Below are 21,658 nucleotides of genomic sequence, written 5' to 3' on the forward strand. Positions count from 1 at the left end.
GAGACAGTGCAAGCAGGATGGAAAAACTTAAGAACATTTATACCTGGCATTGCACATTGACCCCATCAGTCCCCCCCAAGACCTTCTAGCACACATCTCCTTCAACTGCTGGTGCCAAGAAGTTAAAAGGTCTGCAGGTATACTGTAATCAATTAAAAGTCAGGAATCAGAGCACAAATGCTAATAGGTTTCTGGCTCAAAATGAATGAAATAAGTCTTATTTCAACAGATCTCCTCTAGTAAAGGTGACCCAAATACAAGCATTTATTCCTAATAAAATAATTCTCTTGTGAGCTACAAAGTAGGCACTTCAATGTGTGTCATACTAACATAAAGTAACACTGCCATGTGTACTGAGTACCTAAAAAATCCTTGCCCTTCTGCCAAAATCAAGGTCTATAAACAAAAATGTCAGAATATATGTTATATTAATGATGACACAAGTGAACTGCAGAAGTAAAAGCAAATGCTTACCTTGGGCTGGGTCAGGTGGGCCAAACTCTAGAGAGTATCGGAGAATGAAGTTGTTGTTCCACACATACAGGTGGTTATCTCTTGGGTTGTAATCCACTGCTGCGATGTACTGGTACTGGTTGGGGAAGGGAATTTCTACATATTCTCCTCTGCTTAACCTGGTGTTGTAAATGTAATCAATTGCATTCTTGCCAGTTTCACTTTCGTTGTCTTGATACACTGATCGGACTACATAGAGGACTCCACATATCATAAAAGCATTGGATGCTGCCCGTTTGTCATATGTGGTTTCCCATGTTGCTTCAAAGCGAAGAGTATATGGATTCAATTGGCTAATAACTATCATTCCATTGTTTTGTTCCGTTGCATAAATTACCCATAAACCATTTTCATCAACTGCTAAATCAATATCAGTCTTTCCTCCCCATCTGTATGGAGAAGTGTCATGGTAGTTAGCATAATTGATAATGGCCTCTCCACTTTTAATTCTAGTCCTCAAGTCAAACTTTACAATGTTCCTGGTTCTTTCTTTGTTAAAAAATACAGCACCATCATAGACCACAAATCCAGTGCCATCCACTCTATTTGGAAGTTTGTAAGTTGTCTGTTGGCGTCCATTTTGGAAGTCCTCTAAAGAAGCATATTCTATCAAAGTATCAGTGCGATATGGAGTCCATGGCATGAAGTATATTTTATCTGCAGCCTGGAGAGGATCTTTGCACCAAGCACCTGCCTTTTGTTCAGCTTCATATAAAGACGGTGAGTCCACAATTGCTTTCAACGTCCCCGGGCAAACAAAAACTAACAGTCACAGAGAGAAGTAAGACAAGAATTATGTCAAATTAAAACATTCATGCAACCAAACAGACTAGGTAAGTCATAATGACTGTGTCAGGAAGAAAAGATTCATTTAATTTTATAATAATTGCAATTATCACTCTTTATCATCCACTTTTCTTAAAGTTACCATGTTCTTATTGTACCGGTATGTAAAGTGGATGGGAACTGTTTTCACTAGTACAGACCAAGGCTCAATAGCACACATGTACATCTAAAAATGTAGAGCTACTCTTGCAATTTCACTACTCTTAGACTTTAGTGAATACAGCATTTAGGCTCCAGAGCTTTTAACTGGTGTGTAGTAGTGCGGTAGGTCATTTCAGTAAAAAAAATCACATCAAATTGTTTAGAACTTTAAGAAGTGGTGAGGCTGAAAAAGGAGGTGCCTCGATTAAAAATAAAGAAACAAAACAAATCATCAGGTATATAGAGAAAGCAATTAGGAGCAGAGAAAACAAAACACAACCAAAGCAATGAATGAAACAGACCAGGAAACCCTGTAACCAAGGCATGCTATGGAGTGGGTTCTGGAAGCCAGGCAAGATGACATTTTATTAACAGGAAAGTACCCAAGGATGAGAGAAAGAGAGGGAAAGAGAGAAAGCAAGGGAATCTCTCCTCCAGCCCCAAGTTTTTCAGACACTATATCCCACCACCTACTTTAAACAACCAAGTCTCTTTACTGCAAACAGACGACTTCTTTATGAGGTGTACTTATGAGATCCTGCTGATTATCATAATATCAGAGTGTTGTGGGTAGGGGAAGGGAGGAGGTTAACATCCATAAGGCACATAACAAGGAGCTGGGGTTTGGACTGTATACGTTATTTACCTTTTTGCTCCACTTCTATTTTAAGCATCGGAAGAAAAATAAAAAAGTGCAAGGAAAAAAGAAAGAAGATTAACATAAATTGACTATTAATCTAAGATTAAATTAGTAACAGATGCTAAATATAGGGAGAATAAGAACTGCACTATATAGGATAAAGAGAAACAGACAACAGGAAAACCTAGCAGGAGAAAGATTCTAAAGTTACATAAGTGAACATGGATCAATCATTTTAGTAGATTAAGGAGGCAACACCGATATGTTGGCATGTAGTTTCACTTAGTGAACCTGAATAAATAATGAATGACTTCACTAATGCATGATATACATACCCTTCCCAAATGCAATGTATATTCCTATCAAGTTGTTTTTTTAAAATGAAATATTAATATATATTATACATAGGTAGGGATGTGTGGGCGTGTGTGTGAGCGCATGTGTGGGCGCATGCTTATAATCCCTAGGTCAGTGTTCTGTTTTTCTTTCTTGTAAGTGAAGTGGCTCATTGCCTTTAGTTTTCCTTAGGGTTCCCCCTCCCCAGAATGTTAATCTTGAGAATACTGTAACTTCTCAGTCTAGAAATGCAGAGTAAAAGGAACAAGCGAAAATATCTAGAAGGAAGAAGCAAAAGCACAGTAAGCAAGAAGAAAAGAGAAGAAAAAAATTAACATTTAGCTCATTCAGGCATTCTCCAGCATCATCGACTAAGCCCGAAACAGCAAGCTAGTATGTAAAGACAATCATACGAAGCATTGAAAACAAATACCATCTCCACCACCACACACACCATTAAAGGAAAGTGCTTCATAAAACAAACCTGATTAGCAGAGTTGTTACATTACTGAAGCAATTCTTTCCCAAAGAAGTTTAAAGGAATAGATTATGTAGTTACATGAACGGTGTTACAACCAAAATCCAACCAGTAAATAGCCTCCCAATAATTACTAGCCATAAAAACCAGTTCACACTGTCAGTGGGACTTTTGAAGTATGTTCCTTCAGTTTCAATAAATGACCTGGACAATGCCAGTTGTACCACTCCTTTATAACAGTATCTGTTGATACCAAAGAAGCGTATGAAAACTACCTGTACAGCTATTACACCTTCAGTATTATGGTATTATCTAGGAAACATATTTCTTTCTTCCATAAAAGGTTGTGGATTTTTGGTTTCATTTAACAACATTACCTGTGTTATTATGTGAGAACAGCACTGACTGAACCCATCTAATATTTCTTCAGGGGACAATTTAGAAACTTTTTTTTGGTTAATGTTTTTGAAATGAATGGTATTTTTCCTAGCCTTGTTCATTTATATATCTTCAGATAACACACTTATTTTCCTGCTATTTGTAGTTATGGACTTATCAAAGTAAACAGAACAGAATTTCTAGGTTGCCACAATACTGATAGTGACTTTCAGATGATTCCATCTGTGAACTATGATGCATAAGCTTATTCCTCAGCAAAGAGCAATATTGTACCTGCTTAGAATCAGTAATAGTAGGGCAGTTGTGAAAAGACACGGATAACAAAAATCATTAATGGCATGTCTGCTCTGAGTACATTTGTGTACAGCTGTACGCTTTTCAGGGACAGATGGGCTTACTGAAGTAAACAAATGCTTCAAAGTCCAATCAATAGAGAGAGAAAATAAAACACTTTTAAAATGTTTTCCATTGAATTCCTGAGTCCAAATAAGGCTTAAAATAAAATTTCATGCACAGATGTAGAAAGTAGTGCTTCTGATTTGCTTATTAATCCTACAAGGGCTGACTTCTGTTATTCAATCAAAGTATCAACATATATTGTGCAGCATAATTGAGAGAAATGTCAAGTAGGGCACTCTCAATTTCTCTGTAATTCAATCAATAACACTCTAATTTTAGGACAAAGCAATGCATATCAAATTTGTTTAGAATTCCATTTTTAATGGCGATTCACCTGGGCATCCCAAAAGATCGTTTTTATTGAAGAGGATTAGAAAAATATCAGCAATAGATATGAATTTTGAGAGGCAAACAAAATAAGTTTCTCATAAAGGATTTTGTTATGAGGACCATGAACACAGAACCCAGGGAGCTCTAGCAATATGCATGGTCAGCAAGGTAGCTATGTATTTATGAAGGCCAGCAAGACATGGAAAAGCTAGTATGTTACACACTATACAAGGGTGAGACATTAAATTCTATGTGTGAGAGAGAGCTATAACTTTTACCACAAAATCTCACAGTATCAACCATGTTTACTCTTTCATGGACAGAATGGAAGTAACCATGAGATTTCATAGCTTTTTTAAAAAAACAAAATCTTGTGATAATTAAAGATTTGGGGGGTAACGGGATAGGGAAAAGAGATAGTTCAGAAAAATAAGAACAGGAATAAGAACTTTTTTTTGGTTTTAGGTTTGAAATGTAGGATCAGCGATCTCTTCCCTCACCTAGACCTCCAAAAGGCCTAGACGACCTTTCTGAAATCCTTCCTAGGGGACCTAACATGAGTCCAACTCTTATGTTGGGCCAACTGCAATTTGCAAACCTTGGGATTTCAGGCATGCTACATGTCAGCACTGTGTTTTTAAGTCCCACAAAGGGCTCAGAGCACTGAAGATTCATATAGAGCAGTCACACACAGCCCAGTAGGGAGAGAACACTAGAACTGATAAATGCATTTTTGTTGGGCATCAGAGAGAAGTAGTTTTGGAAATATAGGGATAGATGTTGGGAAGTAGTAAGAGGGAAGAGAAAAAATGGGAAAGGATAGTGAGACATCACAAGGTTAGGATAAGCATTTGAATGGTAAAGCTTATCTGGACTGATTCATCAAAGCTTCTGGGGGTTGCCAATAGGATAATTCCTGTGACAACGTTGTAACTACTCCTGGTGTCATCACTGGGCAAGCTGCAGTTACAACTTCCTAATCTTCACTTTGGAAAAAATATATATCTCTATCTATATCCAGAGTCCAGAGTTACACTAACACAGAATAATTCACGGGGGGCGTCAATGGAATTAAACAAAGCAAACATTTTAAGGAATAGAACAGCTACAAGTTAGAGATCAGCGTAGGCTGCGTTGTGGCACTATACTTCTGATAACTGAAAAAGAAAAAGTCCCTGTAGATAGGAATACCCAATCAGAAGAATATCCACACGTCTCCCTAAAACAGCATAGAAAATTGTTTTAAAGTTTGATAATATTTGCATAATACTTTTCTCTATAGATTGGGCTACTGGAACTGGCTCCACGGAAAAATAACCTCTTGGCTTTTGATTGACCTCATGCTTTGGAATAAGATGCACTGCCCTTTTTCTAGGAATTTGGGAACAGAAATTGTGCTAAAGTAAAAGTGACTTTAATTAAACAAAATAATATTGGTTAGATCAGGATAAAACATAACTCCTCAAAAGTGGGACAAGAAGAAAGGTTACAACGGGTCACCAATATTACACACGGGAGGAACAGTACCAAGGAGTAGTGTATAAAGTAGGCGTCCAACCTACAAAGGGTATAGAAAAAAATCATAAAGCATTCATTTCACAACGACACAGCAATACACAGCAGGGATGAAAACAGGTGGTGATTTGTGTTTGGCCTTTAACGGATGCTGAATAAAGCTAATGTAGTGAAGCAATATAGAGCACTGTTTTGATTTAAGAAGTTTGCATTTCAAAATAATGTGCAAAAACCAATATGGACAGTTTTGACATGGCTTTACTTATGCCAGAACTCATTCCCTTGTGTTTCCAATGTGTATCTTCTGCTACTTGAGAGTTTTTTGCATTTGAGACAAGCTTTGTTTCCTGTCCAAATGAAAGTTTTGGTTTGAGATCAAGAACATTAACCTTAACAACTGGAACAATTTATGGATCAATCACTGTATTGCTAAACTTCACACTGTAAGCATGTCCATTTCTCTGCTTGATTAAAGGAAGAGGGAGAAGTCACTCCAAAAAGTGACCTTAAGAGGAAATGAAAACAGCAGGGAGTGTTGAATTAGTAGAACTTTTAAAAACTCAAACACTCTTCAGTTTAAAAAAACAATTTTAATTATAATTTTAAATACTACTGAATTCTGGCATTAGAAAGGACATTGTGCAAAACTGCTGTAGTGCCACGGACTACTGATTTTTCATTCTGAGTATTACATTTTAAAATATTCTTTTTGAAAGATTATTTCCAGTCATAAAACAAATTGTTTTATTTATGTTAAAGATGAATGTCTATTTCTTTTTCCTATGTGATACTAAGAGATATTTTATCAATTTAATGATAAATTATTAATTTTGAATTCATGTGCACGTGTGAATGTGCTCCTGAACCTGAAAGCACAAAGCTTTCTTTCAAAATTTAGTAATAATAACTGAGACACTTGCCTCTGATACCTCTGTAGTGGGTTCTGTCATGCACCCAAAGTAACCACACAGCAGGTAGCCTTTCAAGTTGATAATGATTAAAATTGAAGTCAATTCCTTCTTTAGAAAACTGTGAGCCAAACCAATTTGTCAGCAACTGGTACTGGGCAAAAGAACAAATTTCTATCTAGCCTACTGAATAGCTAATTCAAGTTTGTTTCTTGAAAAACAGTAGCCTTAAAAGCCAAACACTTAAGAACACAGACAGACACTTGGCCAGCATCACACTATGGCTTCCTTCCACACTTCGTGAAGCTAATTGGAGGCCCTCGTCTGTAAGTGCTCTGCATGCATAATGGTTCTGTAGGCCATAAACATATGCTTCTTTTGCATGTAATAGCGCTCCAGCATTAAGTGTGAAGGCTGAAGGAAGTGAACAAGAACAAAAAAAGTTTGTACTTACTGTAAGGAACACATTCATACTGAACTTCAAGATATTTGTACGTTCCAGGACAAGGATCAGGAAACACATCTGACCCAGTAACTACTATACACTGTGTTCGGTTGTTGCACCTGTAAGTGGAACAAGAAGTAAGCTAATTAATTTAAAACGAGATTTTAGTTTGCAAGTTTATACCAAAATAGTGTAATACAGAGCAGACTCCTTTCATACTTGGGCAATCCAATCAATAAGGAAACAGAAATAATTAATATCAGATCAGTTAACATCCATAAATAAAGTTTCAAGATAATATTTCAGTTCAAGCTTCATACCCTTAGATCTGGGAGTCAATGTTACTCCAAATATTAACTCCACCCCTTTGATTGAGGTAACTACCCCATTGGCTCCATACTGCTACTCAATGAAGCATGTAATAAATCAATAGGGAGCACTGTTTTGATGTGAGATGTTTGCATATTAAAATAGCATGAAATAATCAATATGAATAGTTTTGACGTTGCTTTGCTTATGCCAGAACCAATTCCCTTGCTCTTTAGATATGTACGTGCTCCTGAATGTTTGTTTTCTGTACCGAAAGAGAGCTGTGATTTTGTTTTGAGGGGTTACTACAGATCAAGAACATGAACTTTCACACTCATGGAAGTTTAATGAACAACCAATGTATTACTAAACTTCCCATTGCAAACATAGCTATTTCTCTGTTGGATTATAGGAAGTAGGAGAAGTCACTGCAAAGAATGACCTGATAAGGATATTTTAAAATAACAGTTAAAACTGCTGAATCATCAGAGAGTTGTTTAAACTGAAATAACCTCCAAGAAAAAAAAAAAAGCTCTTTATTAAAACAGTTAACAGATCACTTTAGAAACCTACTGAATTGTGCCATTAGATAGAACTTTGCACAAAAGCTTTCGTGGTAGACAGGAACAACTGCTTTTTAAATTATTTTGTACAAAAAATAGTAATGGTTAAAACTGGCAACTGTTTTAGACTGTTGTTCAGATTTAAAAATATAGAAGAGATATTAGGTTGGCATTTGAAAGGCAACATCATCAGATAGCTTCACCAGAGCTATGCGAAACTTAAGGTGTTTTTCTTTATTTTCTTAAGTGTCCTATGAAAAGAAACAGGAAAGTAAAAGGTCAGATAGTTTGGTGTCTAAAAAGAAAAGAGCTTGGCTCATCTTCTCATGGGTGAGTTTTGTTTGTTAGCAAACTGAATAAAGAACATAAGAAAGGTCATACTGGGTCAGACCAAAGATCCATCTAGTCCAGTATTCTGTCTACCGACAGTGGCCAATGACAGGTGCCCCAGAGGGAGTGAACCTAACAGGTAATGCTCAAGTGATCTCTCTCCTCCCATCCATCTCCACCTTCTGACAAACAGAGGCTAGGGACACCATTCCTTACCCATCCCGGCTAATAGCCATTAATGGACTTAACCTCCATGAATTTATCTAGTTCTCTTTTAAACCCAGTTATAGCCCTAGCCTTCACAACCTCATCAGGCAAGGAGTTCCACATGTTGACTGTGCGCTGTGTGAAGCAGAACTTCCTTTTGTTTTAAACCTGCTGTCCATTAATTTCATTTGGTGGCCTCTAGTTCTTATATTATGGGAACAAGAAAATAACTTTTCCTTATTCACTTTCTCCACACCACTCATGATTTTATATACCTCTATCATATCCCCCCTTAGTCTCCTCTTTTCCAAGCTGAAAAATCCTAGCCTCTTTAATCTCTCCTCATATGGGACCCGTTCCAAACCCTAATCATTTTAGTTGCCCTTCTCTGAACCTTTTCTAATGTCAGTATATCTTTTTTTGAGATAAGGAGACCACATTTGTATGCAGTATTCAAGATGTGGGCGTATCGTGGATTTATATAAGGGCAATAAGATATTTTCCGTCTTATTCTCTATCCCTTTTTGAATGATTCCTAACATCCTGTTTGCTTTTTTGACTGCCGCTGCACACTCCATGGACGTCTTCAGAGAACTATCCACGATGAATCCAAGATCTCTTTCCTGATTAGTTGTAGCTAAATTATCCCCCATCATATCGTATGTTATTTTTTCCAATGTGCATTACTTTACATTTATCGACATTAAATTTCATTTGCCATTTTGTTGCCAGAAAGCCAGAACTTTAAATAATAGTCTAGCCTTTGACTCCAGCTGTATATCAACTTCTCTATTACTATGAGTTCCCACACTCCTGAATACGAGGTTGCAAGTTAAGGTAATCCATCTTGTGTCAATGCTTTTCCACAGCTATCCACTACAAACAGGTGTGAGATCATTCTGTTCTTTAATTCATAATATCTCTAAATTGGTAAAGCAAGTATAACTTAAGAAATCATGGGAACATATTTTTCTTATTTGAGGACTATACCATTCAAATGGTAGTGCAGAACTGTGTGTGTCACAGTGAGCCATCTTCTTTCCTGGCCAAGTAAACCCAGAAGCCAGGACTCTACTAACTTCACTAGTGTGGCTTTTGAAGTAGTAGACAAGTACATTTTCCTCTGAACACCAGGAAGCTGGTGGTTGTGAACAGGATTGGGGGATGGCCAGGATTTCTTGCATGGTCTGTTGAACCATGAGAACACCACACGGAGCTATGTGGAGACCCCTGTTGCTTTTGTGCTGCCCTCCCTCCCCTCCCCCACACACCTGCCATGCTATTGAAGGCTGCCTGCCCAACCAACATGCATCCTGATTCTCTGAGTGAAAACCACAGAGCACTAGCTACAGCTGCTCAAAGGGGCAATGCAATATCTTTCACAAACTACAACATACATTGTGTGGAGAACATGTTACAAAGTGTGGCTTATCCCAACTCATACCCAATCCCTGTTGGTCGCTGAGCCACACATTGCTGAGGCTCTGTATAGAGAGCTACTGAGAGGAAATATACTCTTATGAATCAATGCTGGAGAACACACAGTGTAGGTGCCTTTGGCCCTCCATGCACTCTCCAAATTAGGGCCTTCCTGTTCTCTTATGCATTGTGTGAGGGACTGGGGAAGTAGAAAAAGGAATACCAAACTTACATAGTCACCACTCTAATTACTACTTCATCATTTTGAGATGCCATGAGAATCAAGTGTGTAATACACAGCCAAATTCTATTACACTATTAGAAGCTGTGCAACAAAGTCTCTCTGTCTTGCTCTCCTCTCCTTCACCTGCCATCCTGTTGAGAGAGAGAAACCCTATTCTGAAAGCTGCTAGCTCACAGGGTTTTCCAACCTCAAATAAATATGGAAATAAAGGTACTGCCAATTGGTAAAAATGTATTAGACACCATTAGAGAAGGAGTGTCATTAATAATTAACTTGAAGTACATTCATTGTAACCGATGTCGTCTTTTCTAACCAGTATAATGTTAGCTTGGTCCATCTATCCAAATCTATTTTAAAATTGTTCTAGCTATAGGCAAGTCATTAAATTTGTATCATTTCCTGGAATGTGGGAGTATTTGAGTGTTCTGTGTCCACCTACATTTATAGTTCCCTTACATATTTTTCAGATGCTCATTTGTGAATTCTCTGATTTTTTATATATCCCAAAATTTTAATTTTTAAAAACACATTAGGACTTTATATTGGAAGGTCCTTTAAAAATTAACAGGCCTAAACAGTCTGAATTTTTTTTATATAGAGATATACCTATCCCAAAGAACTGGAAGGGACCCTGAAAGATCATTAAGTCCAGCCCCCTGCCTTCACCAGCAGGACCAACTACTGATTTTGCCCCAGATTCCCAAGTGGCTCCCTCAAGGATTGAACTCATAACCCTAGGTTTAGCAAGCCAATGCTCAAACCACTGAGCTATCCTTCCCCCCCTCTTGGTCTGCACTACCAACTTACATGAATTTTCCAAACCCCTGAGTGACAATTATATGGACCAACCCCCAGTGCTATGTTGACAGGAGGGATTCTCCCTTCAACACAGCTGTCACCTCTCGAGGAGGTGAAGGCTCTACACCGAAATTCTCCCATCAGCTCAGGTAGCATCACCACTCAGTGCTGCCGCTGCAGCACTATAAGTGTAGACAAGCCCTCAGTGTAGCATCATCTGAGCACAAAGACTAATTTCTGCTAACCACCACTTTTGTACGCAGTTCCTGCTTTTTTAATCTTTGTTAAATACACCACAATGAGAACAAAGAGGGGAGATACTATGCATCCTTAAGACTCTTAAGAGTCTGATTCCTAGGCTGCATGACTCACCTGCAACTTCCACTGACTTCCTAAGGAGCTGGAGTTCACTGTTATTTTATTATTTCATTTTATTAACTTGTACAAGAATAAGTAAGATGTTATATCAGGAATTAAGGATGGCGCTCTTTAATTATTTTCTAGTTTGCTGAGAAAAGCATTTAAAAGAAAAACACTTGTAATGAATCCCACTCCTTCCTGAACATTTCAGGTTTTTTCCAGTGAACAGGAATAACACCCTTTTAAATTTTCAACATAAAAATGTATATAAAATATTAATAATTACCAAGAAAAATTAATTTTAGCCTCCAGAGACTGTCACTCTAAATAATTAAGGATTAACAGTAACCTTTAAGGCACCCACAATATTTACAAAGACTGATGATACAATGAATTTGTCACTTAAAAGCAAATAAACCTGATTTGTGCAAGACTTTATATAAATGCAGTGATAACTGATTTGTAAAGACTAGTATATGAATTAAATTAGAAACTCTAGTTAAGCAGAGATTAACTGCAATGCTGAAGGAATGACTACCTAGCCCGTTATGTTAACAAAGGAAAGAATTTTCCAGGAGGAAATGTAAGTAGTACGCTAGCCTGCTGGAATATAATGTTAAGGTGTAATTGTGTACTCTACCACTGCCTTTTCGCTATCATTTTAGTATGAATGAAAAGGTTAAATTTTCATAATGCAGAGATGTCACTTATGGTAATCTGAAATCAAACACAGAGTTAAATTAACAGTTACAGAACAATGTTGAACTCCATTCACCTCAGGAGGATGATTGTACAAATGTAGGAATGCTCCTTCACACATCAGATGAAAATGAGAGAAAATGGTAAATGAAACAAGTAGCAGTATGGCTGCAGCAAGTATTTTTACCCACCACAAATCTCTTCCTGTACTATATGTTACCTTCATGTGTTCAGCTTTAAAGACAGCCGTACTTTCCATGCTAATTTGTTTGCATTTAAACTCTAATCTTGACTTGTACAATTCCCAACAAATTGCTTCTGCTCTTCTTTTGATTATCTTATGCTCATTATTATACTTTACCAAGTGCAAAGTATGGAGATGAGATTCCTCGTGTAATGTATTGTGTGAGGTGTTTTAATCAATAGTCTTATTCTGCTGATTAAGCAGGGGCTTCTGTTTTGGCAAGATAACATTAGTTTCTTCTGTCATGCTCCAAAAGCCATTGGGAATCTTCAGCAGATCATTAGATATGCTACAATAAAGCTTTCGTACATTCTCTTTTCTTCCTTAAATTACTTCTTCACTGTCCTATCATTCCCCGTCACTGTTGGCATTGCATTATTATTACAGTTCCCCTGAAACATGCACTAGAGCTATGTCTCCAGGCCATAGAATGCCATTTTCAATTGAGGCTTCTGCTTGAAAATATAAATTAAGAAAATTTCATTATCTTCTGCCAGGGGCCATTATTCACTACTGTTCTAAGGAAGATTAAAAATGCAAAATCTGTGGACTTGAACAAAAACTCCAGCATTAAAACGAAAAGCGCGGTATATCATGGCAGAACTGGAAAACTAAAGTAGTACTGAAATTTGGAAAGTCATACACTGGCATGACTTTAACATTAGATGGCTCACACAGCTTGAATAAGGGGAGGTCGTATTTAAATATAATCTATAAGGTTCCTTTTAGCGGACATAGGAAATAATTCCCATTTATTAACTTCTCTTTCTAAAGCTTTGTGTTTTGAGCATATAATCTAACAAGTATAATAATGTACCATAAAAAAATCAATGGCATGTCAAAGAGGACAAAAGTTCAGGTCAAAACTCTGAGGTTATCAGAATATTTTTGTCCCTGTATTCTTAATTCTGGATATTTTTGTGAATGCAACTTTTCATGAAGTAAATATGTAATACTGAGCAGTCATCATCAGTACACAGAAGACACAAGCTTACAAAACAGTTAACTGACAAACAGATAAAGGAATAAAACTATTTTAAAAATGTTTTTGAAACTGAAAATCAGATTTCTTTGCGCCTTGCTCTGATGACAAATTGATTAAATAATTTATAGGGCTCTATCTTGCATGGTAATATGGTCCTGCATACTGCCTACAGCAGCCTGTTTTCATCCACTTGAGGGATGAAAGCAGACTGAGTTGAGTTGAGTGAGTAGCTGCTTCTCATGCTGTTCCTGCTCATTTCCCCACCCCTTGTGCCTCAGGTAATGAAGACTGGATGGGGTTGATGGATGTGTTATGGCCAAAGCAGATATATATCCCACATGTTGCAGTGCAACAACATCCTTTTAAATAGAAAAAATAGTGCAGACCCAGAGCCTAGCTTTAGAGATACTCCTGATGGGCCTGCAATTGAGATATCCAATGCACTTGCATTTTCACATGCACAATGGTCATGCTAACTTTCCCAATATTAATATGTAAATTACATGTATGTACACAATGTTTTTGAAAAAATTCAAATTCAAATATAAGCATTAGCATTACTTTACATGGGAAGACGCATGGACTAATACTTTGAGAATCTGACTCAAGTCAGCAACTTCCAAATTCTAATTCCAGCTCTGACAACGACTGCTTTTGTGTCTTCAACAGGTCACTTATCCACACTGCTTTAGTATCCTCAGCTGTAAAATGGGAATATCAATTTAAATAAGTTGTTAGGGATGTGGGGATAACAGAAATTAATTAAAGCACTGATACTGCAAAAACTTATGCACATGATTAACTTTACACACTAGAAGAAGTCCCATTGCAGTCAAGGCTCTATATGCAGTCACTGGGATGACTCTCGGTGAGTAAAGTTATGGAGGAGGAGAAGTCTTTGCAGGACTGCCAAACATCTCTGAAGATGTCAAGCACAATTTAAGTGCTAGTTTTTTTCTAATTTAGCCTTAGAAAGTTACATAGACAACACAAAGTAGCAAGAACATTATATTCCTGGGATCCAACGTTTTAAAAATACATATACTTTACTACATGCTATGACTAATACTTTACTACATGCTAGATATGATACCTAAACAGTTGGTAAACTGAGCTTATCCTAATCCCAAAAGAGAAATTGTCAAGAAAGAAAGCCCTAAAGAACCAATATTAGCTTTGGCCGTTGAGCTCAGGTTTAAGAGGTGTGCGGCAGTCATTGTTGCAACATCAATGTTGCTATAGAAATAGTAACAATACAACAGTCAACACATGCAGAGAGGGTGAACATCTCCCCCTGCCTGCAAACCACAACCCTCTGACAAGACTGATATGCGACTGCATACCTGGCTTTTTAAAAGTAAAGTATGCCTCACTGGCAATTTTCTTACTACTGTGTATAGGACTCCTTCGTTTGCAAGATAGTAACCCCTAAGATTATTCCTTTAAAGGAAAATAGCACCCACTTTACTCAGCTCAGAGGGAAACCAGAAATTGACCTGCTTTGATGTTGGTTTTAACAATCAGACGAAAAATGGGAGATGGATGTGCACATATGAGAACAGAATTTGGCCCTTAGCAATTTGCTTAAATGTTAGAGATCTTTCTGACTCTTAAACCATTATTAAGGCAGCCCAGAAATTGGTTTGCAGACTCACATTGCTGGTCTCACAATTTACATCACTCCTTGGCCAGTCTGAATGAAAAAACATTTTGAAATAATACATTTTTTTCAGTTTTTTTTTTTTTTTGAGACAGTTGATTACTATCCACAATTCTGACACTACTGGGTTGAGAAAAATATAATATTGATGATTTGTTGAGTCTTACTAATTACTAAGTCAACATAACATTAGGAAGCTAAATGCTGTGTAATTAATATGGCAAAAGGAGATGTTCCATAGTAACGTTCCCATTTGTCACATAAATATGAAGTCATAATTCATAAGTAATATCTGCTGCCTATTGCATTGTAATCTTGTAGGATTCTCAGGATTAAAACTGTTAAGATTTAACAATTGCTTTGAAGGATAAACATTTAAATTTGTTAAATTACAAGAAAAAGTGTATCTCCCACAATCTCCTTCATAGGATTATCTCCTCTGATTCAATATCAATAGATGCATATTAGATTTGTATGCTGAAGTAAGCCTCATTTTTCTTGATTTCAACCTCACACTTTTAACAATTTTTAATGTGTTGATCTAGCTGCTTTTTAGTATTCATGTTTTCAAAATTCAAAGCAGCCAAATGTTAGAAACGGGAAACTTTAAACTATTCTTAGTTACTCACAGATAATTTATCAGCTAGATTACTCTTGCCACAATTCATTCCTATTTTAAAGCTTTGTTTATTGACGTGAATGCCAGTACTACAGGGACACCATAAACTTGATATCAAGCCAATTAAAACATGAGTTAAAAGGATTTTCAGGTATTTCATCTATCCCTAGTTTCTCTGCCGATTATGTGGTTTTACAAACACATTTTCCTATTTTTAAGAAATGTTTCTCTCTCCCTTATTGCTGTGGAAAAGACCTATTAAAACAGGGGACACTGATGATCTAACTGGCTATGCTCTATACAGGAGATACAGTGAAACTAACTATACACAAAGTGTAGTCAGATATAGAAAGAACACAAAATAAAATAATTCCTTTTTCTTTAATATCTTTCACGTATAGTAATTTTAGGTGTTACTTATAAATCTAATATAAAAGAAAATCGTCTCTAGTCCTCAGACGAAGAATGATCTTAAGTAGACCATCTCCTCTTTTATTTTCCTGGGCTAAATTCTTGCAATGAATTCTAGCTGTGCATGCAAACAAAAAAAGGGAAGTGTGACAGCATGAAGAAGAAATCAGCTACGTACTAAATAGGATTTCCGCTGCATTTCTGGCTGGGGTGGGGGAGCTGGAATAAAAACACATACATGTTTATTTTACTTTATTTGTTGCAAGTGAGGGCACAGCATAGGGAGAATGGCAGTGTAAATTTGGTAAAGGACAAACCTAAGCATAAGCAGACCCTGGTTAACAGACGCTGTGGGGTGCTCTGTACAAAGCACTCAAGTAAACCATTTCACCACTGAAAAGGAGTAAATAACACACGGGTGTGCTTATCTAGCTATGTAAACTAAGTATTATCAAAGTATTTGAGTAAGTGACACAGATTATCCTCATTTGTCCTTCCCCACAGGTACTGGATAATTTTTCTCCCCGTCTTTTTTTCCAACTCTTTTCCCCTGGTTAATAGGGCAAGTAAGCCAGTTTTTTAGAGTAACACCTCTACTTGGGCGAGCATATGCAGATATTCACGCTAATGCTTACCAGGATTCTCACAAAAACCGGCACTGTTTTAGGTGCAGGCATTGTCTTTTGGAAGCTATTCAGGTTTCAGAAGAGAATTTGGTGCTAATGTAGTCAAATTACATTCTAATATTAATTTCTAACATATAGCACTATAGTACAAAATACAAAAAGTGTAGGGAAGGGGGGGGAACCTAACCCCAATTTTTCCCTCTCATGCTTAGTACTGTAATGAACACACAAAGATAAAAAGCACCGGATGATAGTAAAAATTATTTTATGCTCATTTCTGCAACCCTGTAATTCTTTTTTATCCATGGGCTGGCATTTACCATTTTCATAATGTAGTTAAAAGTTTTACAAATTAAGACTGCTTCCTACTCGCTTTAATGTGATTCTCTGAGTAATATGTATTGTACCATAAATTATGAAAGTATGCATAGATTTATTCTACAAGTTAACTTATACAGATCTTGAATGCATCTTAAAATTGCCCCTCAAATCCCCCTTTATTACTAATATAAGCAATTTTAAAGTTACAATGGCTATTTGTTAATACAACTTCTGATACTTCAGGCACTTTGATAATTCCTTACAATTTGACTGGACCTTTGCATCAGTTTAATGCAAATTAGGTTTGACTCACTCAGGGTTTTATTAATCTAGCACAACTCTCGTTTGTAGAATTGCACACTCAACATAAATGTAGATTAGTTTTAGTAAGACAGTAAGCCTTATTTACGTACAGAGCAGGCCACTGAGACCAGGTTGAATTCACCGGGTCACCAGGTCTCACTATACAGTGGAGAGAAAAGCATAATTCCAAAATTAAAAAAACCTAACTGATCTTTAAACATCAATATTGTGTTCGTAATTTCAAAACTTCCTCTTGAATAATTAAAAAAAATATTTGACCTGTATCAATTAGGAGCAATTATGTATAAAAATGTTCACCTACTGCAGTTTGCACATAGAGAAATGATCACATTTTTAACAAGGGAAATGGGAAATCGCTATGGGATGCCCTAGTTAGATTAAATTAGCAAGAAACTTGTTACCAGAACATATAAAAGATACAGCATAATAAGATATGACCTTGCAAAGGAACCTTGGAGCCAATCTGTGATATTCTTCCCCCCATAACCCTTGCTAATTATCTGCAAAGTTAGCGACCCTTTTGTGGCAGGTTATTTTTCTTCAAATAGTGTGAGTATTTTCGCTTTTAAATATTTAATTAGTCTTATGATATAAGAATTGTTGCACATGCCAAGTGCTTCAATTTCCAGACTGTGTTCCTCCTAATTATACTCAGATTTAGGTTGGTCATCCCAAACCTCTCGCTCTTGTAATTATTTACTCCTTAAAGATCATTCAGTGAAGAAATATTTTTCACCCTTATGGCTCTTCCTTTCCACAAATGGCTTTTCTGGTCCGTTAATTACCCACTCAGAGGATTAGAGTTTGTAATAATGCAAAAGAACCTGCATGTAAGATGAGTTTTATAAGGTGAAAAAGAATAAATTGTTTTTAGTAAACCTGCCCTGGAGAACACCCCTTTTTGGTTATGATTTTCATCAACAAAGGCACTGTGCCATCACTAGGTATCTGCTGATTTCACAGGGTTATGGCAGTGATTCAGGTGTGCAGCTAAACAGACCTCCAGAGGCAAAATACATAACAAGAGTTGAAATCTTAGGCCCAAAGATAACTAATTTCATCACTTCCTTTTATTTTAGTTTTTTAAAGGTACTCATTAGACTACAATCTGACAGCAACATCGCAACGGTTTTTAAACCGTTTCTTCACGTTTCAGTCTGGGCTTTATGGCTTTATAGGAATATATGTTGAACTGATGACTAAAAACAAAATTAGAGCCTTTTGATTTCATCTGTTGATTTCTTTTCCCAATATGGTTTAAAACTTGAGACAGAAGTGCTGTCTCTTGTAGGGTCTTCAATCAACTCAGTAACAGTGGTGTCATTTTCATTAAAATGTATCTCAAAGTCCTTACTACAAGTACTGTCTTTTATTCAGCGGAAAGCCTGTCACAAAAGCACAGTTATTCATTATCCACAGTGATGTCTGGATCTAATTATCATCTGGAAAGCTCACTAGGCTTCCAGGTACAAGACTTCCTCAGGAAAGGTATCTTCCCATTCTTCTAACTCAAGAAGTACAGTGCTACTTTTTTCCCCTGTATTTTGATTTGCATTTAGATTAAATTACTTGTTTAAACTGTTTTTTTTTTTTTTTCTGAATCTTAGTGTGCCCAGTCTTAACCCAATGAAGTAGGGTGGATTTTTGTTTGTTTGCTTGCTTTTACATTTGCAGAAATGGGTGTCTTGTGGTTTTTACATACAAAATAAAGCAGGCTCACCTGCGTAAGAAATGTATGAAAAAATTCTCTAGCTCATCTCTATCAACTTGGAGCTAATCTTTAATTGCGACAGAAATATTTATAATCTAATCCTTTTATCAAACTACCTACCACTGCAGGAGTCTCATGTGTTTGCACAATTAAAACCCCCATGTTAGCTATATATAATACTGCATTACATTTAATGCAAATCCTTTTCTATTGAAATTAGCATTGGACTGACAGCAGGAAGTGGCTGATAAGAAAGCAACAAGGCATTGCTGATGGCATTCATGATAACTGAACACTAACTCATACGTATTCTGTCTACAGCATATTACCCAAAGTGCTCTTTTTTAAATGCGACTCCAGGAGGTTTCCTTTTGCTATATCTGTCACAAAGGCAGTGAAATTATCTAAGAAAGCTAAATATACAAAGTAAATGATGGTTTTCATGCCCATCTGTGATGCTGGCACTAGAATAATACACTGAAGGCAATATCTGTGCTGCTACATTCTAGATAAGAAAACACCTACAGCTTTGGAAGCATAATAGTACAGCGGAGTTCACTGTATATAAGAAATGAAGTTAACATCAGAAAGATGATGGGTAGAGAACTGGTCATTATTACTTTTAAATTAGAAAATAATTGAGTCCAAAATGGCTTGTTGTTAAACAGAAACATGGTCTCATACAAATCCTGGGGTTAGGAAGCACAGTTTGATTTATGCTGAAACAATAGTTTCACAGTGCTGATAAAATGCTTAGATTAAATACATTTTCAAAAAACTCTGTCCCTTCAGCTAAAAGTGAGAAAGAGAACATTATATTGGAAGTAATGAACGGTAAGGTTAAAGGATCTTAATTGCACAGACTGCCACTAATAATTTAATGTGGAAGCTTTTGCACAAGGAAAAAGTACATATCTTGCCAGATGAGATATTATATGTTTTTAATAAATATTAAGGTCTCTCACTGCAAGATGTTTAAGCTAAAAGAGTTTGGGCAGGGACGCCAGGTTCTTGTTGCATGTAGCGAAGGTCTGAGATTATAATATCCCCTACATTTGTTCAAAAAATGCTTTTTTTTAAATCCGCAATTCATCTTTTAAGGCTTTTAGAGACTATGTATGTATTAAGAAATCAAAACTGTAGGTATAACTGCCATACTTTAGTGACAAACTTGAAAAAATATATGACTCCAGATAGTAAATTTGAAGTGCAGAATTCTGTACCATAGTTGTGTTATGAAACAGATTTGACACTGCAAATTTATATGATATAAGAATTCCCCCCCATTGATGTTTCCCAAGCAAACTAAAAATATTACATGAGTACTGAGTAAAATATTCAGTCTATGCTACACTCTAAGACTGCATTAACTTCATAGCAGTAACTTGTTTTATAGGCTCAGTTCATCATGACCTATAAAATGTTAGGTTGAAGTGCTTTAAATATCTGCTAACACCATGTGCAAGTCTGGGAGTACAAGGCAGTGTGCTGTGATGCGGCAAAGACAGTACTCTTCTGAGAAACTAGCACGCACTTTTATGTCACTGATCTAAACAGGGTGAGCATGTTAAATAATGTATGACACAGGCAGCAAATCTTTATATGAAACTGAAGTTCTAGTTAGGATTTTTAGTTTTCTTTTAGCACTGAGATATTTTTAATCTTTTTTAAGACTACAAACCCTAAAAAGTTAGATTTTATTGTAAATGTAATAATATATATTTATATATACACATTTAGTATATTCAAGTATATTCAAGGTTATTACATTTCATAAAAGAACACTTTGTGGCTCCCCTTTAATTTGTGGGTCCAGATTTTGGGGGGGGGCAGGGGAGGGGAAGAGGTGTATTATTGGTCTACATAAAAAAAGGATAAAGACTGGAATTACTATGTCTTTCAGTAATCATGGTCAATTTATTAAGTAATTAGTTGCAACTTCATTATTTAAAAAGAAAGAAAGAAAGAAAGAAAGAAAGAAAGAAAGAAAGAAAGAAAGAAAGAAAGAAAGAAATTCTGTAACATCATACTGTTGCTCACATCTTTGGCCCTTAAACTTTTTCAGTTCAGTAACCTCATTAATGTCAAAATGCCATCAGAATGTCTGTCCAATTTAAGACTATAGCTTGGGCAAATGCAAGATCTATGGGGTTCAATAAAAGATGTTTTCTTATTGCATTTAACTAAAAAGCTTAATTGAAATACAAAGATCAGTGCGCTCTTTAAGTTCTGTGGAAGAAGTAAACTTCCAGAATGTGAAATGCGTACATTTCTACATTACTCTGTGGCCACTTTTTAACTTCTAAATCCTTGTTTTTCTTTCTTTTCTTCTTCTCTCCAGCTAAATTCTCTTAATTCTTCTAAATTCTATAGCAATAAATATTTGCATTATTAACACTGAAAGGTTTTTAGATGATGTCATTGCTAGCACTAATTTCATAACACTAAAAAGTTCTCATAATTCTACTTAAACATATTTTTCAATTCACATGAAATCTGTTAATTTAAGATCTACACTCGCCCTATCAATACTCATCTTCATGCACTTTTTTTTTTAAACATGTCAATCCTGTTTACAAAGTGATATTCAACAGATTTCCTATAGAGCAATGAATCTTAACAGGCCTTTTAATTGCTTCACATAGGAAACCACATTACTATTAATTCTTCAGCAACAGTATAAAATAAAACCATTGCTTCTCAAGCTCTAGAGCAATTAGACCTCTCGGCTATTTGGCTAACTCTGCTTCTTGATACCCAGTGCAGTTAATTATATTTTTTGATGTTAATAGTCTCTGTCAGTTTCGAGCATAACTCCTCTTTGATGAATATTTAAATTATATTTGAATAAAAAAAACCTTGGTTACATTTCATATTC

At 36.2% G+C, this 21,658-nt stretch overlaps 1 protein-coding gene across 24 annotated transcripts in view; it reads right to left on the reverse strand.

The window, feature by feature from the left end:
* ADGRL2 (adhesion G protein-coupled receptor L2) overlaps nt 1-21,658 on the reverse strand; it is a 194,649-nt gene that overhangs the window by 55,400 nt on the left and 117,591 nt on the right. For 18 of the 24 annotated variants that reach the window (XM_034779316.1, XM_034779315.1, XM_034779311.1 and 15 more), the window contains exons 4-6: nt 6,960-7,069; nt 2,147-2,161; nt 475-1,275 (exon numbers count right to left, since the gene is read on the reverse strand). In XM_034779316.1, coding sequence (XP_034635207.1) covers nt 475-1,275; nt 2,147-2,161; nt 6,960-7,069 — 926 coding nt within the window. The remainder of the gene's footprint in view (nt 1-474; nt 1,276-2,146; nt 2,162-6,959; nt 7,070-21,658) is intronic. The other 6 variants (XM_034779314.1, XM_034779320.1, XM_034779318.1 and 3 more) reach the window with 1 other exon arrangement.

Source organism: Trachemys scripta, chromosome 8 (genome assembly GCF_013100865.1).
Source record: "Trachemys scripta elegans isolate TJP31775 chromosome 8, CAS_Tse_1.0, whole genome shotgun sequence".
Lineage (NCBI taxonomy): Eukaryota > Metazoa > Chordata > Testudines > Emydidae > Trachemys > Trachemys scripta.